This window comes from Citrus clementina, unplaced genomic scaffold, assembly GCF_000493195.1.
Source record: "Citrus clementina cultivar Clemenules unplaced genomic scaffold, Citrus_clementina_v1.0 scaffold_3, whole genome shotgun sequence".
Lineage (NCBI taxonomy): Eukaryota > Viridiplantae > Streptophyta > Magnoliopsida > Sapindales > Rutaceae > Citrus > Citrus x clementina.
Window position 1 is genome coordinate 30,800,511 of NW_006262339.1, and position 26,505 is coordinate 30,827,015.

Here is a 26,505-nt window from a genome sequence, read left to right on the forward strand (position 1 = left end):
AGGATAATTCCACTAAATAGGATCCGGATCCTCTCCTAAACATTTTCTCTCATGTTCCTCCTAAACTTTCAAGAATCCATTGACATGTGTCATTAATGAAATTAAATGGCTAAGATTTTGTTTTAATTTATTTTTGAATTAGGATTCAGTGCTGAACTTTTTTTGTGCTGAGTACTGAATTAATGATCAAGATTTATTTTTAATTTTTATTTTTTTATTTCTCTTCCTTAACAACTATTAATTCAATGCTCAGCAAAAACTCAGTTTAACGTTTTAATAAGTGTTATTAAAAAAAAATTAAAAAGGTCAAGTTGAGATGATTTTAAGTTTACCCCAATAGGAGAATTAAGTTTTGCATTTCTTCTTTCTCGAAAAAAAAAAAAACTTTAGCTACTGTGTTTTTATAAGCAAGATGTGTGTTGAGAGGGAAATAATTTAACTTAAAAAATTTGACAAGAGTCACATATGAGTTTAGACGTCTATTTAGGTAAAATTTAATTAAAACAAAATATTAGTTATTTAATTTCATTAATGACACATGTCAATAGATCTTTAAAAGTCTAGGAAGATTAGGAGAGAAAATGCCTAAGAATATTACATAAAATGGCTATATTACCAAATCATCTAGTATCAACAACGAAAAAAAATTGATTTTATTTAACCTATCAAATTGATTTTTAATTACTATGATCATAGATACATTATTGTCATCATTTTCTTAGTTTACAAGATCATAAAATATATTTAGATAAAGGATCTAGAAAAAAAAAAGATTATGAAAGTATCAATATCACATCAAATAATTAAAATATATATATATTCTCTAGCATGTCTAGTGGGATCTTATTTGATTCGCAAGACAAAAACTCATGGCCATGAGCAAACCTTTGTCAAAAAGAAAGCTTTAGTGATCTCATTCTCATATGTCATGACTGTTTTTGGCTGTCACGTGACCTTATATAATAATATGCATAAGTGTTTGTGTGCGTTTTCTATCAACTTTTGCAGGAGGAGCAGAAAGCTAGCATTTTCATTAAGTCACTTTAGTCACCCCCACTAACTTTTGCAATTTGCAATTTGCATAGAGAGACAGAGATTGAGATTCGATTTGATTAAATTAAAAAGGAAGCAACAGCAATGGCGGTACCGCTGAATTGCCCTTGAAGATTTACTTGTTAAGGTGAAAATTTTATAGGAAAGAGTAGAAAGAGATCAAGTGGCCACCTCCCTATATATACGTTGGGACTTGGGGTGGCCTAGTTTTACGTTGTCCTATAACTTTATTTACAATTTTACATTGAAGTTGCTCTTCTTTTTTTTTTTTTGTTGATAATTTTCACAATATCACAGCAATTATAAAGTTATCGGCTTTATCAGTTAAGTCCCTCTATAAGCTATGATAATCTCGTATCGCCTTTGTGAAGGTGAAATTTGGATATTTAGATCTAGAATAGGATAAAGTTGCTTCTAAATATTTGAAAGAAATTCATCTTTCACAATATATGGGAGGACTCGATCAAACATCTATTAGAACTTCATGTATTAATTTTATGATTGTGTAGTTCGGATATCTAGGTTTGAAATTGAGTTGCAACTATTTTTAAATTATTGGAAGAAAATTAACCTCCCCAATGCACATGAGAGAACTCAAAACTTTGCGATAATTAAAAATCTACTTTAAAATACCAATTCCTAGTAACATGTGTGTGTTATATAGATATGTGTGTGTGTGTGTGTGGGCGCGCACATACATATGTATGTATGTATTTCAAATTTGGAGTAAAAGAAAACTTTGATTTTTTCAGAGATGGAGATAGTCGATTCATTACCAGAAAAGAAAGGAGTAGAAAGCAAGTAATAGAAAACAAAAACTAAAGAAATAAAGTTAAAAGGAGGGACCTTTCTAGTTGTCAACCAAAAAAAAAAAATCTTCTTAACTTGATTTTCATTTTGATCGGGAAAGAAATAGACACATGTTGGGAGAATGAATGAGGAAACTAATTTAATTTTGGACCCCTACACACTAGAAACTATTAAAGTTTTGATGCATGTAGTGACATTATCAGCTTTTCTTGATACGCATTGCCCGTACAAAGATTGTATATCATTGATCAAGATATTTTACAATATCTTTCCGTCAATTTGCCTGGTCTATATAATGTCAGTTGTCTCTTTTGCCATACTATCTTCAAAAGAAGGTGGGAATGAAAAAGAAAAAAAAAAAGCTAGAAATTGCCTTATTTTATATCTAACAAGAGATATCACTGATTATGAATATTTGGGTAAATATTTATTTAATTCTTATATTTTGATTTAAATAGCTGTTTAGTTTTTATATTTTAAAAAATATCTTAAAACATCCTTATTGTTAAATATATTATATTGTTGCCTTATTTTTTTTTGTTTTTACAATAATGCACTTACAATGATATTCTTGGGGATATGAATGAAAAGAAAAAAATATTAATTTATCAAATCAGTCTTAAAAGTAAAATAAAAATTAGTGTAAATTTTTTTTATTACTTTACTTTTAGGATTAATTTTGTAAATTAATTTTCTTATAAATAGTTATTAGTAAGATTGTTGCAAGGGTATTAATCATTATTTAAAGTTGGCTGGTATGAATTGATTTATAAAATAATAATTAGCAAGGTCTTTGCAATGGCGCATAAAATTAATATCAGTTCTTTTAGAATGATATTTATTTATGAATTTACTAGTAAATAATTATTGCTTAATTTGCTAATTAAATTTTCCAATAGATGAATAAATTAATGTATAGAATATTGCAGTGAGGATGTTATTGTAAAAGCTAAGAAAAAATAGAGTAAGAGTGTAATATATTTAAGAGTAATGGTATCTAAAGGTATTGTTTTAAAATGTAGGGACTGAGTAAATATCTAAGTCAAAATATAAAGATTACACAAATGTTTACCCAAACATGTACATTGATAGTCAACCATAGTCGGCCAACCAAACAAATGGAAAAACTAAAAATTGGTGTGGATTAATGATGTTTCGAAATTTTATGGGTAAGATGACGATAACCGATTTGTTTAAACGTTCAATCAAATTTACACTTCTCAAGGTCGAGGGTTTGAGAATTCCTATTGTTTTGCGACTATATTTTTATGATATATACATTTACCATAAGATTAGATATTCGGTAGTGCGAATAAATTATAAAATAAATTTAGGTTGTTTACCCTTTGTTGCTACTTGCTAGCTAAGTTGTTATCATGCACGTCTAATTGCATCGTCATTTTGGTGATGTATCTCTCTCCATTATCCATGCTTATCATTTCAACTTTAATTTTGAAATTAAGATTTATCATCCAATTATCGACAAAGTGATTATGAATTTCTTACAAACCGAAATCTTAAGGAATGATGTATTGGTTTACTGTGGCTTTTGATTTGCAACTTCTAAAATGAGTGGATAATTAGTAATTATTGACTCAGAAATTTTTAAAAAAAAATTGAAAGACAAGTAAAAATAATTATTTACCAAATATTGTTGTGTTTTCAAAACCAAATACAGGGACAATGTTAAAAACATTTCCTATATATCTACAAAGTAATTTTATTCTATTTTACCAAAAATATCTATTGAAAAAACATTTTTACAACGAATGTCTAAAGCTTCAAGCTCTCTTGAGAATAAAATTATGAGATATAAATTTTTTACGAGCCATAATAATGAAATTAGATTTTCTTTGAGTTAAAAATGTACAAATGAAATTAGAAACTAATTAATGTGATTTCTTAGGACATTTGCAAGAGTTCATATATTTACTTGCTTTCTTTTTCTCTTTTTTTGCGGTAGTCATGAAACTAGTGAACATTTTGAGGTCCCTTTTTTTTTCTGCTCTAAATTAGATTATAAGTTTTCTTAAATTTAGAATAAAAATCCATGGTAACCTTGTAAAATGATACAATCTAGATATTTGGCCTATAACAGATTGATCGATCCTTTCTGTATATAAATGTAAACTTATAGTAATTTATCACTAAATTATTAGAATGCGGTTCCCAAAAAATAAATTCTTTTGGAAAAGGTTTGATTCATTGAAAATAAAACATAAAAATTAATTTTGTAATTTGGAAAAAAAAAAAAGAAAATCAAACCCCGAAACGAATCTCATCTTTATTTTCTTCACCTTTTAACCTAGCTAGCCTGTCATGTTCCATTTCCCTTTTTTTTTTTTAAATAAATATATATGAAAAATAAATTAAATTTTTATCACGGTCGACAAACATTATCATACCGAATGAGAATTATTTTGATTTGACAAAAGCAGTCTCAATATCTTCATTATCTATAAACGTTATAGGGATGCATGGCTACATTATCATAGCACAGCAATCATTTTTGTCTACCCAAATTACTTTTAGGTAAATTTAGCAAAATTTGTACAAACAAATTTATTACTCTCAAGCTGTTATTGTTGTGGTGGATGGAGATGATAAATCTCACCCATCAAAATTGAAGTGCTGTCTCGTTTATATATTTACTCGAACACAAGTGACTACGAAAATCTGAACTATGCCCAAGAAACAAGCAAGGCCGTCGATCGTTTTATAATTCTACAAATTAAAAACATCATTTTACAAATTAAGTATTGTGTTTACAGCGAGCAACATCATGAGCAATAATATGATCGTCTATGAATAAAGTGGTTCATAAGTCTCCCACACTTACGAATAAATATTTATAGAATATGATAAATTTTAACTATGACATGTGAAATCATTTTATTTTCAGAAAAGAGTCTTTACTACCCAGCCAAATAACTTGAGTGTTGACAGATGTGTTTATGATTTAGTCAAGCCTCGTGAGAAGTAAAAGATATTTTCAAAACCCATTGTTGATTCTTGTAGCTAGGTTTAACAATGATATTATTCATGACTTTTACTCGAGTTTTTTCAAAGGCTACTATTAAATTGAGAGGTATATAAATTGGCAGTTCATGGGCAAGAAAACCAGGGAAAAGTGCTCCGAAAATTAAGTTGAAAGGTAATTTGAGTTTTCAAACGAGCAATTTGAATGAACTAATTGTCAGCACTCATCAAAACGATTTTGGTTCCGAAATTTCCAAAGATAATACAGAGTGAAAAGACAAGGTAACCTCAATTGTCCAGCAGCATGATGGATAATGGATCGCCATTTTCTACGTGCTCACAACTAATAGTCAATCCTCAATTGTCCAGCCACTCGAAAAAGTCACTAAATCCCGATGCAAAGGAAAACTTCCATTAAGTATTGTTTATTAACTGGAGTGGGAGTGAGGAGTGTGAATTTTCACTTTCACCACTTTTTTTTTTATCATTCTTTTATTAAATATAATATAATTATATTTATTAAAATAAGATAATGTTACACTCAGTGGCGGATCTAGCTTGGGACCAGTGGGGACTTAAGTCCCCATTGAAAAAAAAAATCTTTTACTAACGAATTTGATTTGCCAACAATTTCTAATAAATTTTTTCTAAGCCCCCACTAATTTATATTCAAGCCCCTAATACATAATTATACTTAAATTCTCACACTCTAAGTTTTTAAAACAAATAAAAAGAGATGGGTTTTGCAAACTAAAATCAAGCCCATAAATATTAATATTAATCAAATTTTTAAACAGCCCACAAACCCATTAATAATATTTTATTACTCTTTACCCTCTCCAATTCCACTACGTTTTGCACCCATATGCAAATCCCTAAATCATCTTCTTGTTTCGGCATCTCCAAAAGTAAAACATAGTGACAGTGGAAAGTGATTTTCATTTATTCCTCCAAATTTCAAACAACCCCTTATCTCTTCATTCAATAAAATTAAGGTACAAGTTAACACTTTATTTGCTTTTTATTGTTTATAAATCATATATAATTATTTGTTGAATTGATGTTATAGTTGTTTTTCTTCCCCCTTAGTTAGTGTATCATCTGGCTATTGGTATATTTGAAAAATATAATGTAATTGAGTGTAGATTCCATGAAAAAGAACACATATTATTAGATTAAGAAAATAACAATTGCAATTAAGCATTTGCTTGTTTAGCTTTAATGTCTTGTACTGTTTGTTAATTAATTTATAGCATTAATATAATTATATAATAGGGGAATATGCTAAAAGTGCTACTAGCCTAAGTAAAGTACTCAATATTCATAATCTTTATTTATATTTTGAAATAGGTATGGAAAGGTTTTACAAAAGAAAGGAGCCACCACTTTTAGAAAAAAATGATGATGATGTTTCAAAACAAAAAGACAATAGTGGTTCAAAGAAAAATGATGATTGTGGTAAAAAACAAAAGAATGATGATGTGGAACTATGAGAGAAAATGATGTGGAGGTGAATTTATTGAATCTTCTTATGGATCCTGCGTTACGACATCTAATTTCTTACTACAATGTAAATATCCAAGATCAAGTTTGAAGACAATATTTGCAAAATGGCCCTTGTCAACCAAAAACTCACAATTTTCCTCTTAGGCATTTTGGAAAACAATCTCGGAGATTCAATTCAGCTTGGTTTGATAAATATGGAAATTGGTTAGAGTATAGCATTGCAAAGGATGCTGCATTTTGTCTTTGTTGTTATCTTTTCAAGCCAGAAATTGGAGAACAAGCCGGTGGTGAATCTTTTACTAAACATGGGTTTACAAATTGGAAAAAACCAAAAAGATTGAGAGTTCAAGTTGGTTGCTCTAATAGTGTCCACAATGATGCTTGGCGTTCTTGTCAAGATTTAATGAAGCAAGAGCAATATATTCAGACAATGTATTCCAAACGTTCTAATCAAACTAGAAGTGAATATCGAGCTCGTTACAAGCATTAGTTGATTGTGTCAGATTTCTTTTACGACAAGGACTTGCATTTTGTGGCCATGATGAATCTGAAGAGTCAAGTAACCGAGGTAACTTTCTAGAACTTCTCAAATTTTTGGCTAATCATAATGAGGATATAAAAGCTGTTACATTATAAAATGCCCTATCATTTTTTAAAGTGACATGTCCTAATACTAAAAAAGACATTGTTAGTGCTTGTGCAATTGAGACCACTAATGCCATTATAAGAGAGATGGGTGATGCATTTTTTTTCTATTTTGGTTGATGAATCTCGCGACGTATCAATAAAAGAGCAAATGACTGTTGTCTTACGATATGTAAACATTAGTGGACAAGTGGTTGAACGTTTTATAGGCATTGAATAAGTTGTTAGTACTACTGCTCAATCACTTAAGGAAGCTATTGATAGACTTTTTTCTAGACATGGGTTGAGTATGTCTAGGTTGTGAGGGCAAGGTTATGATGGAGCAAGTAATATGCAAGGATAATTTAATGGCCTTAAAACCATAATTTTGAGAGAGAATGAGCGTGCTTATTACATTCATTGTTTTGCTCATCAACTTCAATTAGCTCTTATTGTTGTTGCAAAAAATCATATTCAAATTGAATCTTTTTTTGCTATAATTGCCAATGTGGTGAATGTTGTTGGAGCCTCATCTAAACGCTGTGATGCTCTTAGAGAGAAACATGCTGAGGAAGTTGTTAAAGCACTTAATCTTAGAGATCTCTCGAGTGGGCAAGGCCTAAACCAAGAGACTACTCTAAAACATTGTGGTGATACACGTTGGGGTTCACATTATAATACATTATTGAGCATTATTAACATGTTTTCAGCAGTAATTAGTGTATTGGAAATGATTATTGATGATGGACCAAAATCTGGGCAAATAGGAGAAGCAAAGAATTTACTAGAGTTGATGTTGTCATTTAATTTTGTGTTCTGTTTACATTTGATGAGGAATATTTTAGGGGCTATAGATGAGTTATCATAAGCATTACAGAGGAAAGATCAAGATATTGTGAATGCTATGAACTTGGTTAGATTATATAAACTACAACTTCAAACAATGAGACAAAGTGGATGGAATTCTTTGATTGATGAAGTTACTTTTTTTGTGTGAAGTATGATATTGACGTGCCTAATATGGATGATATGTTTGTGGATAGAGGGCGATCACGACGTAAAGCTCAAGAGATCACAAATTTGCATCGTTAACGTGTTGAATTTGGTAGTGTCGTTAAGGTGCACCAAATTTAAAACCTTACCACTAATATAAATAATTAGTACAGAACGAGTAAGGATCGATCCCACAGAGACTATGCTAGTTATATTTATTATTAACTCCAAAGCAAGATTTAAAATAAAATAATAGTAATAGTAATAATAATATAAATTAGTCTAACTAAAGAAAATACCAATTAAAAATAAAAGAGGGGTTTATGAATTTTTAACTAAATAGTAAGAAATAGAGAAATTAAAATTACGAATAAGAATTTAATAAAAACTCTAATTAAAGGAGAAAGAAATAATAATGATGAAAACTTTGGTTAAAGGATCATTCGCCACCACCAAACATACACATAATATATCAATTCTATTATCAATTTATATTGAAACTATCAACCATAGACAACAATAAGCTCTGTTAGTCTCAATCTTTCCTTAGTGTGTCGTTAGGTAAAATAAGCTCTTCACCTAATCTCTAACCATTAAATAATTTAAAATAAGCTCTTTAAATTTAAGATAATGGAAGCATTAAACAAAGAAAGATATTAGATTGATCTAGGCAATAAACACACAAGCTCGGATTATTTAACCTAGGTTATGTTCTCCAATTGAAATCACTAATTCCAACCTGCTACTAATGATTAAAATATCAAGACAATTATGGATCAAGAATTTTAATCTAGCAATAATATTTATTCAAGTCCTATTTAATTGGCCACTTAAATAAAACAAGAATAAACCATGAACATTAATTATAGAAGAACACAAACAATCTCAATTAAATAAATTGAATGATAGAATTTAAATTTAATTGCATAGCATGTTTAGGGTTTTGAATTCACCCTCAACCAAATAAAAATTTAGCCTAACATAATTAAATTGGGAATAAGAAAATTGATAAAACCAGTCATGGAAATTAATTCAAGCGGCTGCCTTTTTCTTCAATTGAATTCCGGCTGCTGATTTTTTTCTTCTTCTTGCCGAATTGGATCAGTTTTGCTCCAAATCTGCAGCTGCTGCTCTTCTCTTCTCCCGATTCTCCTTTTTTTGCTCTCTGGCAGCTCTTCTTTTATAATGCTCTAAATCCTCTCACGAAAAGGATTAAAAACAAAAGTAAAGCCGCCACTTTCTAAAACCAAAGTTTGGCTTTTATATTTAGTCTTTAAATGGACCCCACCGACTTTTCCAACTCTTAAGCCAAAGGCCAAGCCTTTTAATTTGCTTTGGCTTCCCTCACGTGCACTCTTTAATTTGGCTAATATTTCCCATGTCCTTTAGCTAATAATTCAGCCAATCAATTTAATTGTTTCTTCTTCTCCTTTCGACTTTATCACCACGGCAGCGAGCATCAACAATCTTCAACTCTCTCTAGCTTTGATCCCTTTAAGCACAAATTATTCCCAAAATGCACTTAAAATAACAAAATATAAAAATTAACATAAAATTAACATAATAAAATATAATTTACTAAATTAAAAATTAACTAAAATAATTAGAATATTTAAGACCAAAACAAGAAAAAAATAGAGAAATTAATAGCAAAATATATGAAAAATATGCACTTATCAAATTCCCCCACACTTACCCTTTGCTCGTCCTCGAGTAAACCTAGAACAAAAAATAAAAAGAAAACCTAAACTAAACCACTTTCGTAGGAAATCACGATTGCATTTAGCGTATGCAACAAGCCTTTAAACCCCTAGGCGGCCCTAGTGGACGAGTTATAGTCTCGTGAGGGCTTCAGCGATGATACCCACAAACATCATTGCATTTTTTTTTATTTTAGCAGAAAAAGAACAAAGGAATTTAAAATAAAACTAGCCTCAAAGATTGCATAAATCATATAGCTCAAAGAAAATTTCAAATATTATCGAAGTTCTAACTTTAATTCAATAGTCAATCCCATCTCTCTTTTGATTCTCATAGTGTGTGTGTGAATCAATTCAATTAAAATTTATTCCCAAAATCTTCAATATCAACAGCCTTTGCCTTGAACAAAGAAAAGAGTAGGTCAAACTAATCTTATCATCTTGATCTCCAAAATTTTTTTTTCTTCTTTTACAGGCATTTGTGTGCTTTTTTTTTTTTTAAATCAGGAGCTTTCACTCTACCCCTTAAGGTAGCCTTCTTCTCATGGTAGATTATCCTTTACATACTAGTGGTACATAGGCCTAAATTACTCAAGGATAGCTTCACTCTTAAGGGTTATAGGTAGTTATTTCTGACTATGGTGCCTGTGTATACTACACTGTATTGTGGAGATAAGAATCAAGACAAACAGTCATTTACTCAATCTAAAATTCTTAACTCAGACTGCGTCAATCTCAAATTCTAAGTCAAAATTATGAAAGAATTGATATTAGTGCTCATGGTTTAAAGAATCTCAATTAAGAGGAAATCAACACAAGAATCAAGTATAAACTAAGGTAATATTCAACCCTTTCTAAAAACCATATTTATTGTCAATTAAATTCTTATCACTGGCTAATATTCAAAACAATGTTTTTTTTTTGAATTTTTTTTTGATAAAAAAAAGAAAAAGACAAAGTAACAAAAACTAAGTTCGAAATCCACCCCCCCCACACTTAATTCTATCCACCCCCCCACACTTAATTCTTACATTGTCCTCAATGTAAGCCTAAGCTAACAAAAGACAGAATTAAACATGAGAAAATGAGATGAGACACACAAACAAAAACAAACAAAAACAAACAAAATTCAACACAACGTAGGTAAAGTAAATGAGAATGAGAGGGAGAAAGATCAAATCTGTTATGGCGTGCTCTCAAGATCTTTTCTCCGGCCATTGGGTTGCCTCCCAATAAGCGCTTGGTTTATTGTCCTTAGCCTGACCTGATTCTCAAGTTTCACTCATCAACGTACGCAGGTTCATAAAGTGGAGCCTCATCTACATTGAGTGTTTGAAAATTTTCATAGTAAGGCTTCAACCTATGACCATTAACTTTGAACTCTTTACCTATCTTTAAGCTCCTAATCTCAACTGCACCATGAAGAAAAACATTAATAACAACAAAAGGCCCAACCCATCGAGAACGTAACTTACCTGGAAACAACTTAAGGCGAGAATGGAATAGCAAAACTTTCTGTCCAACTTCAAAATTCTTTCTCAAGATCTGCTTGTCATGAAAAGTCTTAGTCTTTTCCTTATAGATTCGTGAACTCTCATAGGCATCATTTCGAATTTCCTCTAATTGTTGCAATTGGAGCTTTCTGTGTTGACCGGCGACGTCCAGTTCCATGTTACATTGTTTCACAGCCCACCATGCTTTATGTTCAAGTTCCACTGGAAGATGACAAGGCTTACCATATACCAACCTGTAGGGTGACATACCGATAGGAGTTTTGTATGCGGTCCTATATGCCCAAAGTGCATCACCAAGCCGTAAGCTCCAGTCCTTTCTATTTGGATTAACTGTCTTTTCAAGGATTGATTTCACTTCTCTATTAGACACTTCAACTTGCCCACTAGTTTGTGGATGGTAGGATGTAGACACCTTATGAGTGATGTTGTATTTTCGAAAGAGGGCTTCTATTGACCTGTTACAAAAGTGAGTGCCTCTATCGCTGATAATTGCCTTTGGTGTTCCAAACCTTGTAAAGATGTTACTCTTTATAAAATCTACCACAACCTTAGAATCGTTAGTTCGGGTGGCTTTTGCTTCCACCCATTTTGAAACATAATCAACCGTAAGAACAATATAGAGATTACCAAACGATGAAGGAAATGGTCCCATGAAGTCGATGCCCCAAACATAAAAAATCTCAACTATAAGAATGGGAGATTATTGCATTTGATTTTTAGGTCCTAAATTACCTGTTCTCTGGCAGCGATCACAAGATTTGCAAAATAAATATGCGTCCTTAAATAGTGATGGCCAATAAAAACCGCTTGCAAGTACCTTAAAGGCTGTTCTCTTTGGTCCAAAATGTCCTCCACAAGCCAAAGTATGACAAAATGTGAGAATAGAAGTAAATTCAGTTTCGGGTACGCACCTTCTAATAACTTGATCAGAACAATGCTTCCACAAGTATGGCTCATCCCACACATAGTACTTGGCATCACTCTTGATCTTGGCCTTTTGTGCACGGGTTATCTCTTTCGGTACTGTCCTGGTAACTAAGTAATTGACAATATCTGCATACCAAGGAGTAACTATACCTACATGTAATAACTGCTCATCTAGAAAGTTCTCATGTAATGGAAGTGCATCTTCGTTATAGGTAAGTCGACTCAAATGATCTGCCACCAAATTCTCAGAACCTCTCTTATCTATAATCTCTATGTCAAATTCTTGCAATAGAAGTATCCATCGTATAAGGTGCGGTTTGGCATCTTTTTTGGTGAGCAAGTGCCTAATAGCTGCATGGTCAGAGTAAACGATTACCTTAGATCCAATTAAATAAGAACGAAATTTCTCTAAGGCAAAGATAACTGCTAAAAGTTTTTTCTCTGTGGTGGAGTAGTTAAGTTGTGCATCATTCAATGTACGAGAGGCATAATAGATGACATGAGAAAGCTTGCCCACACGCTGGCCCAATACGGCTCCAACAGCATAGTCATTGGCATCGCACATAATCTCAAATGGTAAATCCTAGTTTGGTGGTTGAATCACAGGGGCCGATGTCAAAACTTCTTTTAACTTCTTAAAAGCTTTTTGGCACTCTTCATTGAAGTCAAACGTTGCATCATTTTGAAGTAAATTGCAGAAAGGTAAAGCTATCTTGGAGAAGTCCTTGATAAACCTGCGATAGAAACCTGCATGACCAAGAAAAGAACGAATCTCCCTCACACTAGTGGGAGGTGGTAAGGAGCGTATAAGATCTATCTTAGATTTATCAACTTCAATCCCCTTTTCAGAAATAACATGACCTAGTACAATACCTTGATTAACCATAAAATGATATTTTTCCCAATTAAGCACAAGGTTAGTGTCAATGCATCGTTTAAGAACAAGTGTAAGGTTATCTAAACATTTATCGAAAGAATCACCATAAACTGTAAAATCATCCATAAATACCTCAATGATGTTCTCCACATAATCAAAAAAAATACTCATCATACACCTTTGGAAAGTGGCAGGAGCATTACAGAGACCAAACGGCATGCGTCGGTAAGCAAATGTTCCGAAGGGGCATGTGAATGTTGTTTTCTCTTGATCTTCCGGAGCGATAACGATTTGATTATAACCTGAGTAACCATCAAGAAAACAATAATGAGAGTGACCACTTAACCTTTCAAGCATTTGATCAATGAATGGCAGAGGAAAGTGATCCTTGCGAGTGGCTGCATTCAGTTTACGATAGTCAATGCAAACTCTCCACCCAGTTTGAACTCTAGTTGGCACAAGCTCGTTTTTTTCATTCTTGACCACTGTGATGCCTGATTTTTTTGGAACTACCTGCACAGGACTCACCCATTTACTATCAGAAATGGGATAAATAATCCCCACATTAAGGAGTTTCAGTATCTCTTTTTTTACGACTTCCATCATTGGTGGATTAAGGCGGCGTTGTGCATCTCTCGTTGGTTTAGACCCTTCCTCTAGCAAAATGCGATGCATGCACATGGAAGGACTAATTCCCTTAATGTCGGCAATGGTTCAGCCAATCGCCATCTTATGATCTCGAAGCACCCTAATTAACTTTTCTTGTTGAACTGGGGTGAGGGTTTTAGCAATTATGACTGGAAGTGTTTCATTCTCACCCAAGTAAATATATTGTAGGTGTTCTGGGAGTGGTTTAAGTTCTAAGGTAGGTGCCTGCACAATTGAAGGTAAACGTTTCTCGTTTAATAAAGGCAATTCAAGGTAAGAAACATTATACCCATTGGTGCGTAATGTGAATGCTCCATCTAAGATCGCCATAGCTTCCTCTACCTCATCATCCAACTTTATCAAATTTGCATGCTCCTTAGAATCATTTTTCGTAAGATTCTTGCTTATGGCAATTTCAAAACTGTCATTACCGGATAATTCAAAGAAATCCTGCACCAAAGTATTAATATCATCCATGGCAAAAACAGAATGAACATCACTGGGATACCTCATTGCCTCAAAGATATTGAAGCGGATCACTTCACCATCGAATTCCATTGTAAGGGTTCCATCGTGAACATTAATCTTGGTTCGGGCTGTCTTAAGAAATGGCTGCCCCAACAGAATAGGAGTGGGATTGGGCGACAACTCATCCTCCATTTCAAGGATATAAAAATCAGCTGGAAAGACCAATGCATTGACCTGCACAAGAACATCTTCCATAACCCCCTTCGGGTAAGCATTAGATCTGTCAGCCAATTGAATAATTATACCAGTTTCTTCCATTGGACCTAAATTCAAGGAGTTATAAATCGAATATGGCATAACATTAATTGAGGCCCCTAAATCTAGCATACATCTTTCGAATCTGGTATTACTAATAGTGCAGGGGATAGTGAAAGTACTTGGATCCTTGCACTTAGGCGGAAGTTTTCTTTGAAGTACAGCAGAAACATTCTCTCCTACACTTTACCGCTCAACTTTCGCTTGTTGCTGCATAATTCCTTCAAAAACTTTGCATAACGCGGCACTTGTTTAATAGCATCAAGTAGAGGAATATTTACCTCTACTTTACGAAAGGTCTCAAGGATCTCTTTTTCTTGCTCCTCTTTCTTGAATTGTTTAAATCTACTAGGAAATGGTGGAGGAATGGAGAGAGTCTTAATTCGAGGTGAGGGGATACTTACCTGGCCAGATGAATCGACTGGCAATACCGAGTGGGAATCATCTTTCCTTGTTAAAGGAAGAGCCTCAGGTGAGGAATTGGTCACAGAGGGTGATAATGTTGTGGATACTTTTGATGGCTTAGCTAATAATGGTTCTAATTGCTTTCCGCTCCTGAGAGACATAGCACTAGCATTCTCCTTTAGATTAATTTCTGGTTGAGAAGGTAACTTTCCTGAAGTTCTACTCTCTATCCTACTTATAGATGTGGCTAGTTGGCCAATTTGATTCTCTAAATGTTGGAGCTGTGTCTGGGTAGTCTGTTGGAATTGAATAGAGTTAGTAGCGAGAGCTTTTACAAGATCTTCCAAAGACGTACTTTGATTTTGAGGAGGTGGAGGTGGCCGAACTTGGTAAGGCTGTTGCACCCGGTGTTGGGGGTAGCTCGGTGGTCGAGACGGTGCCACATTAGACATGCCATGTTGTTGGTTCCCATACCTAAAATGAGGGTGATCCTTCCACCCTTCATTGTAAAAATTAGAATAGGGATCATACCTTTGTCTTGGTTGGCCTAGGAACCCCTCAACTGCGTTGGCTTGCTCATGTGAACCCTCTTGGATGGCAGGGCACATGTTAGTCGCATGCCCGACCATAGAACATACACCACACGGTCTCATTTGTTGCCCTAGAGCTAATTGTTGCACCAAAGAAGTAAGATTTAAAACTTATTTTTCTAGAGAAGTAGTACTTACCTCATTGACTCGCTTAGGTGGCGGCAGTAGATCGTTCCTAGTGTTGAACTATTGGGAATTAGCAGCCATGTTAGCAATGAGATTTCGAGCTGCTTCTGGTGTCTTATCCACGAGTGCTCCTCCACTAGCGGCATCAATCATACTCCTATCCATAGGTAGTAGACCCTCATAAAAGTATTGAATAAAAAGTTGATCACTTATCTGATGGTGAGGGCAACTAGCACATAGCTTTTTGAATCATTCCCAATAGTCGTAGAGCGGTTCTCCATTATACTGTCGGATTCCACAAATTTCTTTTCGAATGTTGCCAGCTTTTGATGTTGGGAAATATTTCTCCAAAAATAGCTGACGCATCTCATTCCATGTAGTGACAGTACCGGAGGGAAGATAGTACAACCATTCCTTGGCTGAATCTGCCAAAGAGAATGGGAAGGCCATTAGCTTAACTTGCTCTTCAGAAATTCCGGCTGGTTTCATTGTGGAGCAGACCACATGGAACTCCTTCAAGTGCTTATTTGGATCCTCTCCTGCAAGACCATGAAAAGTAGGAAGAAGATGAATCATCCCAGATTTGAGTTCAAAGTTTACCTGAGGGTTTGGATTCTCAATGCATAAGGGTTGCTGGTCCAAGTTAGGAGCTGCCAACTCTTTAAGTGTTCGGTTGTTATTCTGAGCCATTGGTTGGGGTTCTGGGCTGCTTGGCTCTGTCTTCAGGAGCGGAATGTGGATGGCAAAATCGAGTTCTGAATATGATGAGGTTGCTCTAAGTTGTTCAAGTTTCAATCGAATGTGCTCTATGCTCATGAAAATCTAAATATAGAACAAAAAATAACTAATTAAAATAAAATAAATAAATAAAATGAGAAAAGAAATAAAAAATAAAAATAATAATAAAATAAAACGAGTGATAATAAACAAACTAGACGCTAGTCCCCGGCAACGGCGCCAAAAATTTGGTAGTGTCGTTAAGGTGCACTAAATTTAAAACATTACCACTAATATAAATAATTAGTACAGAACGAGTAAGGATCGATCCCACAGAGACTATGCTAGTTATATTTATTATTAACTCCAAAGCAAGATTTAAAATAAAATAATAGTAATAGTAATAATAATATAAATTAGTCTAACTAAAGAAAATACCAATTAAAAATAAAAGAGGGGTTTATGAATTTTTAACTAAATAGTAAGAAATAGAGAAATTAAAATTACGAATAAGAATTTAATAAAAACTCTAATTAAAGGAGAAAGAAATAATAATGATGAAAACTTTAGTTAAAGGATCATTCGCCACCACCAAACATGCACATAATATATCAATTCTATTATCAATTTATATTGAAACTATTAACCATAGACAATAATAAGCTCTGTTAGTCTCAATCTTTCCTTAGTGTGTCGTTAGGTAAAATAAGCTCTTCACCTAATCTCTAACCATTAAATAATTTAAAATAAGCTCTTTAAATTTAAGATAATGGAAGCATTAAACAAAGAAAGATATTAGATTGATCTAGGCAATAAACACACAAGCTCGGATTATTTAACCTAGGTTATGTTCTCCAATTGAAATCACTAATTCCAACCTGCTACTAATGATTAAAATATCAAGACAATTACGGATCAAGAATTTTAATCTAGCAATAATATTTATTCAAGTCCTATTTAATTGGCCACTTAAATAAAACAAGAATAAACTATGAACATTAATTATAGAAGAACACAAACAATCTCAATTAAATAAATTGAATGATAGAATTTAAATTTAATTGCATAGCATGTTTAGGGTTTTGAATTCACCCTCAACCAAATAAAAATTTAGCCTAACATAATTAAATTGGGAATAAGAAAATTGATAAAACCAGTCATGGAAATTAATTCAAGCGGCTGCCTTTTTCTTCAATTGAATTCCGGCTGCTGATTTTTTTCTTCTTCTTGCCGAATTGGATCAGTTTTGCTCCAAACCTGCAGCTGCTGCTCTTCTCTTCTCCCGATTCTCCTTTTTTTGCTCTCTGGCAGCTCTTCTTTTATAATGCTCTAAATCCTCTCACGAAAAGGATTAAAAACAAAAGTAAAGTCGCCACTTTCTAAAACCAAAGTTTGGCTTTTATATTTAGTCTTTAAATGGACCCCACCGACTTTTCCAACTCTTAAGCCAAAGGCCAAGCCTTTTAATTTGCTTTGGCTTCCCTCACGTGCACTCTTTAATTTGGCTAATATTTCCCATGTCCTTTAGCTAATAATTCAGCCAATCAATTTAATTGTTTCTTCTTCTCCTTTCGACTTTATCACCACGGCAGCGAGCATCAACAATCTTCAACTCTCTCTAGCTTTGATCCCTTTAAGCACAAATTATTCCCAAAATGCACTTAAAATAACAAAATATAAAAATTAACATAAAATTAACATAATAAAATATAATTTACTAAATTAAAAATTAACTAAAATAACTAGAATATTTAAGACCAAAACAAGAAAAAAATAGAGAAATTAATAGCAAAATATATGAAAATTATGCACTTATCAGAATTGTATTATGCAGTCTTCGATATGCAACTTCAAGAGCTTAATTCTCGTTTTGATGAGACAAACACTGAGTTGCTTCTTTGCTTAGCATGTTTATCTCCAAATGATTTATTTTCAGCTTTCAACAAGCAGAAGCTATTACGGCTAGCCCAGTTGTATCCAAATGAGTTTTCTACAATTGATATCATGGCACTTGGGACTCAACTTGATACATATATTTTGGATATGCGCACTAGTGGTGAGTTTTCAGAATTAAAGGATATTGGTGATCTTGCAAAACGGATGGTCGAGACTGAGAGACATAATGTATATCCATTAGTTTACTTGTTAATAACATTAGCATTGACTTTACCTGTTGCCACTGCGAGTGTAGAGAGAGCATTTTTAGCCATGAACATTTTGAAGAATCGGTTACGAAGCCGAATGGGAGAGCAATGGATGAATGATAGTTTAGTTGTTTACATAGAAAAAGACTTATTTAATAATATTGATAATGAAGTTGTAATGCAACGTTATCAATGTATGAAAACTCGTAAAGGACAATTATAAACATATATTGAAGTATGATAAATCTTTTAAATTTATATATTTATTACTTTTTAAATTTTTTTTATCGCCGTTGAGTAAGTCCCCAGTCAATCAATATGCTGTCTCCACCCCTGGTTACACTTATTTAAAAACAATAATATTATATTTATTTAAATATTATTATAATATTTACTAAATATTACATTTATAAAAATAATTATAATATTAATATTGTGCTATAAATTAATAATCACATTTCATTTGTGTTGCTCTTATAAATAATTTTTAATTTACATTATTAAAATTAAATTAATAAAAAATTATGATTTACACAATTAAGAATATTAATAATAATTATTAATTTATGTAATTAAAATTAACAATAAAATAAATAGTTTATTTTAGAATTTTTTATTTACTTTTGTATTTAAAAACTACAATTATTTAAAGAGTTGGACTATTGGCACACCTCTAACATTCTTTTTAAACCCCTTTTCTTAATTCCTAAAATAACACTCATTTGTTGTACTTTTTTAATAAACCCCTGCATCGATACTTTAAAAAAAAAATTGTTAGATGCTCTCTCTCGACCTTCTCCCATTCCAAACCACTTTCAATCTATTCTTAATTATAACATTTACGAATTTATGATTTTTATTTTTATCTGTCTTTGTTTTTCCTAGTAGGTAATAACCTTGGTATATACATAAAGATATGTGTGCGAATCTTAAAAAAAAAATTGGCCTAAGTAAACAAACTTCACAAAATTATCTTTTCTACAAAAACTTTGTTTATATTTAGATCAAATTTTTATTCTATGACAAATCATTGTTTTTTAAAATTTTATAGATTTAATGAGTTTATAATGGAGAAAAAAAAACATAGGTGGTTTAATTAGATAAGTTTTATTTTTAATATAATTTAAATATAAAGGGTAAATTTGTAAATAAAGAACAAGAGGGGTTTCATAAGAGATATAGAGGGGTGCCAATAGTGTCACTCTCATTTATATAATGGTGAAACTATAATTAATTTGAAACAATTCACGCTCAAATCAAGATAAAGTAAACACATAAGGACATGTTTGGTGCATTGTTTTATACAGTATTAGTCTATTAGAACCTTGTATTGCACTAATTCTATACAATATCATGTTTGACTCTAAAATCATTTTGTATCACCACATAAATTTACTATTCTAATACACCTAAAACTGCAAAATTTAAACCCACTTTCAGGTTTATGCGGTATTGCATTACAAAACTAAAATCCCCCTTTTACTTTTATCAAAGCACCACCCATCAAAACAAATCCTTAATATTATGTTCTACATCATTCAGCCACCATCAACATTATCACCCTAATCGCTTAGCCACAACTGAAATCATCAGCCCTATCGCTCGATGTCATTATTGTTGCTCCACCACCGACGCCGTTTTTATCATTCAACAACCACCGATGTCTCACCCTAATCGGTCGACGTCGTTATTGTTGCTCCACCACTAATGTCGTTCTTTATCACTTAACCACCACCGACTGAAATCATCAGCCCTTCACTCGATGCCATTGCTGCTGCTCCACCACCGATGTCTCACCCTAATCGGTGGACGCCGTTATTATTGCTCCAACACTAATGTCGTTCTTCATCACTCAACCACCACCGACTTCATAACCCCAATCATTCAACGCCATTATTGTTGCTCAATCACTGTTGTGTTTGCATTTCACTGCTTGATGCCAACTACTACTCTATCACTATCGTATCATATCATTTGAATCAAGTATCATTTAGATATGGCTTAAGTGTTCGTAGACCTTCGAATAAAAGAGAATTTAATATCTCCTATGGAATGAGCTAAAGCTCTACAATCATCAAGAATTAGGTTATAGCCATTAGGACATGAATAGTTCTCTGTGAGGGCCTTAAAACCTGGAAACAATCCATTTCAACAACAATGCAAGACAACTTTCATCGCTTAATCCAGCTTATGATCCCATGCACGCCAAGTGCTTCAGTATCCCTTGCATCAAAACTTCCAAGCACACACGCACAACATGATACTACAAAAATCCAATCAGAATTGCAAATGACTCCTCCATAATTGACTTTCCCCTGAGATGAAAATGTTGCAGCATCAACATTACACTTAAGCCAACCTGGATGAGGTTTCTCCTAGCAAACAACCCCATGACAACCTTAGAAAGAAGCATCATTAATGAAAACAATTTGCTTTCTCGCAGTTTACCATTGAAACAGATAATTCCCAGCAGAATTAAGGACACGATGCACACTACAAACTTTGTTATTCCAAACTTTCTCATTCCTACGAAACCAAATTCTCCAACATATCATAGCAACAAGATTGCACATCTCCTTACTACAACGAGTAACGACTTGATCAAACCAATTAAAAAATGAAGAGTAATGACCAACAAATCCAAGTGAAGAAGAAAGCCAGCATGTTTGAGCAAAAGCATAGTTCACCAAAGCATGCACAATAGTTTTATTTTAATGATTGGAAAGGAAGCAAATATGCATTACTTCGACTTTCTTCCGAATAAGATTATCGTTTGTTAGTAGCACATTTATTGTAGCTCTCCAAAGAAATTTCTTCACCTTATTAGGCATCTCCAAGTTCTAAATTTTCCTCCAAACACCAGATGTTGGGACAATAGTACAGTGATTAAGTATTTTATAACAATGGCGAACTGTGTACAAACCATGAGGGTCTGCCATCCAATACCACACATCCTTGTCCCTCTAAGAAATAAGAGGTATTTGCAAGATAAGATTCTTGTCTCGAGTATCAAACAAATCTACTACAGCATCATAATTCCATCTACGTTGCCCAGGGACCATTAAACTACTGATTGGTGCTGTTTCTATCCTCTCATTTAAGTTGGTGGAAATAAAACCATTTTCTGCATCTGGAAGCCAAGGATCTGACCTCATAATAATGTTTTGATTGCTGCCAACCTAGATCCTATTGCCACGAACAAAGATATATTTAGTTGCCATTAGAGATCTCCACATAAAGCTTGGATTATGACCTAAACTAGCCTCTACAACAGATGTACGAGGGAAATATCGAGCTTTGAATATTTGGCCAACAAGAGACTTTGAATTCGTTAAAAGCTTCCAAACATGTTTCCCTAACATTGCCACATTGAAATCATGTAGATTTTTAAAGCTAATTCCTCCAATTGTCTCCGGCTTGCATAGCAATTCCCATTTCACCCAACGAATGCCACATCTACCATTGCATTTGTTTCCCTACCAGAATGAGTTCATCATAGTTTCTAGTTCTCTACAAAGATCAAGAGGAAAAAGATAAACTTGCATGGCATAATTCAGAATAGTTTGAGCTATCGTTTTTAACAGAATTTTCTTGCTGGCTCTCAACAGCATCTTCATACTCCAGCTGTGAAGTTTCTGCCACACCTTATCTCGTATAGAACTAAAACCTTTTTTCCTACCAATAAAATAGGGTAAGCCAAGGTAAATGCCATGGTTAACAGTAGCGTTAACCTTTAAAATATTACAAATCTGGTCTTTTACATCTTCATTAACATTTAAACTAAAGGAGATTGAAGATTTGTTAAAATTCAACAACTGTCCTGACCCTTGACTATAAGCTGAGAGAATATGCTCAATCAAATGAGCTTCACTTTAGTTAGCTTTGAAAAAAAGAAAACAATCATCTGCAAAGAATAAATGAGATATAATGGGAGCCCTCTAGCAATTTTTACCTCATGGATTAAGCCAGCAAGCTCATATTTACGAGTTAAAGCACTGAGACCCTTCGCACAAAGAATGAATAAATACGGCGATAAAGGATCCCTTTGGCGAAGTCCCCTACTTGGAACAATAAGTCCAATATCCTTCCCATCACGAATAACATGATACTGAACTATAGAGACACATAATATAATCAATTTCCATTTAGCATCAAACCCCAGCCTAAGCATCATAGCTTTCAAGAATTCTCATTCAATTCGGTCATACGCCTTCGACATATCGATTTTAAAAACAGCTGCCCCAAATTTTCCTTGTCGTTTCCTCTTTAAAAAGTGCATAATTTCAGAGGAGATAAAGATAAGGATATTGTTTGTTATGGCTCGACCCGGCCCAAACACACTCTGAAACTTAGAAACTACAGAGCCTAGAACTGACTTCATTCTGTTTGAGAGCATTTTAGCTATAATCTTATATAGCACATTGTATAAAGCAATAGGCCTCATATCCGACAGCATCTCAGGTTTTGGTTTCTTGGGGATCAACACAATAGATGTGTCATTTAAACCCATCAGAAAGGAGCAAATAACAATGAAATGTAAACAAGCTACAGTCACATCCTCACCAATAGTAAACCAAAATCATTGGTAAAAGGCAAAATCCATGCCGTCAGGTCCTAGCAATTTGTCTAAATGCATTTCGAAAAGGGCTGCTTTAATCTCACTTGTTGTAAAAGGCGCTAGCAGCAAATCATTTTGCTCATCAATGACCTTTATCTCCACACAATTTAAAACTTCATCATTTTGACAACCATCAGTAGTAAATAAATTGGAGAAGTAGTCAGAAATGAAACCATCAATTTCAGCCAAGGTGGTAGACCACTGTCCTTAAGCATTCCGGAGATTCGTAATAAAATTCTTTCTGTTTCTTGTTGAAGCCGTAGCATGGAAGAAGTGAGAATTCATATCCCCTTCTTTTAGCCAAAGCAAGTTTGATCTCTGTTTCCAGAAAACCTTTTGGCTATGAAGGAGCTCATTAAAATGCCTCCTGACCTCAGTAAACTTCTCAATACAAGTTTAATCACGGCGCCCCTGCAAAAGAGTCATTTTCCTTTTACATTCGGACATATGATTTCAAAAATTGAAACCTAAGTGACCTCCCCAATTAAGTAAAGCAGTCCTATTATCTTAAATTTTTTGTTAAATTGGAAACTCATGCGAAAAAGACTAGTTAGACCGAACCACATCTGCATAATCAGCCTCTCTAAGCCACATATTTTCAAACCAAAATCTTCAATGCCTATTAGAATGAATTAGGGGTTTTAGGTCCATAAAAATAAGTAAATAATCTAAGGTGAAAGACTGTAGACTCCAAACTCATGCCTCTTTGAATCAACGAATCCAAGAATCAGTGGCAAAAACTCTGTCCAACCTTTCATTCGCCTAATTTTCCGAACCCCACATGTAAATTGGTAACCCTCCATACCAATATCAATTAAACCGCTATCAGAAACAACTTGTTTAAATCCCTGTATCTTCCAATTTGGATGCTCATGCTTCCTTCACTTCTCATGAGCAGCTAAAAGATAATTGAAATCCTCAATGCATACCCAGGAAAGAGAAGACACAGTAGATAGAGTGCGAATAAGGTCCTAAGACTCTCACCGGCGACTGGATTCCGGGAAACCATAGAAGCCCGTCAACCTCCACTTTCACAAATCCTTATACTCGACCTCCACATCAAAATAATTTCTGGAAAATTTTAATAATCTAACGTTATTGTTTGCTCTCCAAAAAAGAGCAAGCCCTCTACTCCGGCCCATCGGGTCAAATGTAAAAAGTCCTTTGTAGCCCAATTTCATTTTTAAGCTTTCTGATTTAATTCTATTACATAATGTTTCAATAAGGAAAATAAAAATTGGTTTCTTATATTTGGCTTACTCCTCCAGCATTTGAACTGTCCGTGGTTAGCCCAACCCATGGCAGTTCTAGTTTATGACACTCATTGATCTCGGTAGGCCTGATATAAAGGACTCACTGCTAGTCTATTTTTTTAATCTAATGGTCAATTCATCATTTGGGAATGTACCTCTCCTTTAAAGCTCACATTGCTACATTACCCAATTTGTGACCTCCTTTTAAAATCATTAACGATTATCCCCTCATCCATATTATCCATACAATCCTTGTTGATATCAATCTCATTAGTTGTCCATGTAACTTGCTTTCCTTTCATACGTGATAGAGTCCTAGTTGGCAACAAATTGTCAACTTCCTTATTAACTGCCATGATCCCCACATCTACACTCCCATAAACATTCTTACATATAACATCTTCTTGATTTGTGGTAAGAATCAAGTCAATTGCCATAGTAATTGCTAAATCTGAAATACTAACTAGGCAACCCAATGGGGGGTGAATTGAGTTTTTAAAACTTAAACTAAACAAAACACACAACAATTCAATCTATTCCCTTAATGAAATAAAAAATAATAAATTTAATAAAGTATAATAATAAAAGAGTAAGGGAAGAGAGAGCAAACACAATAATTTTTACGTGGTTCGGCAATTTCTGACTACGTCCACGCCTCCAAGCTCATCCGGCTTGAGGATTTCACTATCCAAGCCTCTTAAGGCTTTAAGTTCTTTATAATTGACTTCCAAGGTGTCAATAGACCTTTATAACAAGAGATTATCTCCAATCTTTTAACCCAAGTGTATCCCAACACTTACAACCTCTCAACTTGATTTAAAAAAAACGGTTACAAATAAATTTCTCTAACATAATGTGTTTGGTTACAAATGAAAGCCCAATGTATGTGAATGAATGAATACACAAAGTTTATGCTCACATTGCAAAGAAAAGCTCAATGATAACAATGGTTGTATCTCTCTAAATTTGGATTCAATTGAAGCCATTTTATAGTTGGAGAAGAAAACTAGCCATTATTGAATTTTTGGTGATATCTAGCTTGCCGCTTTGTGAATCTAGCTTGCCGTTTTATGTTACCGTTATATTCAAATATTTGAATTTTTGCACATTAGGCATGCCGCTATTCATTTTCGGTAGGCCGCTTTCATTCCAGAGAGTTTCTATCCATAACCGGTTTGCCGCTTTCTGAATCTAGCTAACCGCTTGCTTAAGTGAAATCTATTTTCTAAAATTATAGTTTTGTCCCATACTTTATAAAATTATATAATGGCCCAAATATTTATAAAACTTTACAAATAGGTCCATCTCTAGAATTTTAAAAATAATACTTGTTGATTTCAAAGTTCTCAAAACTTTTCAATTTAAACCATAAACTTGAAAATAACTAATTTTATAAAATCATTTTCTTATTATAAAAACATAATGTATAATTCTTTATTTATCCAAAACATGTGGTTTGTTATCATCAAAATTAACATTTTATAGCCACATAGGCTAACAAAATCCACATTCCTTCCTTTTTCCTTGTCAACTTCCTCCATCGATGCTGATCTCAACCACCGTTCGTCAGAATTCATAAAATTTCTTCTATTTGGTGCCTTCATCTAGTGACCATAAAATTTCACAATTTCGCCAGAAGAGCATTCATACAATATTGGACACTACTTTTCAGTATGGCCAAACAATCCACAAATAAAGCAAAATATGTTAAGGCATTCATATTTAAAATCAACCTAAATCCTATCTCCGCCCACCGTCTTCAATTTCATCCTTTGCTTTAGAGGTTTTTCAACAGCTATAGACACTCGGATGTGCATGTAGTTTCTCCAAACCCTCATTAAATTATGCTCATCAGACTCCATAAAGGTGCCTATGTAATTGCCAATATCCTTTAAAATTTTCTCAGACATAAAGCCTATTGGCAGGTTGTAAATCTGGATCCAAAACGAAGTAAAGCAAAGTCGGACATTCTGAGGTTGTTCATTCTCCTCCAGCAGTTTAATAATCAAAATATATTGATCAAACGTCCATGGTCCCAATTCAAGAACCTTCTTTACGTCAACTTCATGGAAGAATTGGAACAGAAATAGCGTGAGAGATAAATTCTTGATACAAACTCTTTTCACTGGCTGCCATAATGAAGCGATGATGTTCTTCATGGCATGAAAATTAATTACTTTATCCGTGAGGAATCTGCCCACTGGACAAAATCGAAAGTCAATATTCACGTTGACCACC

The 26,505-nt window shown here is 33.5% G+C and overlaps 1 protein-coding gene across 1 annotated transcript; it reads right to left on the bottom strand.

The window, feature by feature from the left end:
- Nucleotides 1-13,697: 13,697 nt before the first annotated feature.
- LOC112099853 lies at nt 13,698-15,427 on the bottom strand. Its single transcript, XM_024187352.1, has 2 exons — nt 14,605-15,427; nt 13,698-14,422 (listed from the first exon to the last, which is right to left on the bottom strand). Exons 1-2 carry the CDS (start codon nt 15,425-15,427, stop codon nt 13,698-13,700), a joined length of 1,548 nt encoding a protein of 515 aa, XP_024043120.1.
- Between the last annotated feature and the right edge of the window lie 11,078 nt (nt 15,428-26,505).

Excerpts from the sequence above, each read along its gene's own strand:
- LOC112099853 (XM_024187352.1), bottom strand. The coding sequence starts at position 15,427 with ATGTGCCCTGCCATCCAAGAGGGTTCACATGAGCAAGCCAACGCAGTT. Across the intron at positions 14,423-14,604 it reads CAACAAGCGAAAGTTGAGCG|GTCCAATGGAAGAAACTGGT; the intron begins GTAAAGTGTAGG and ends CCTTGAATTTAG.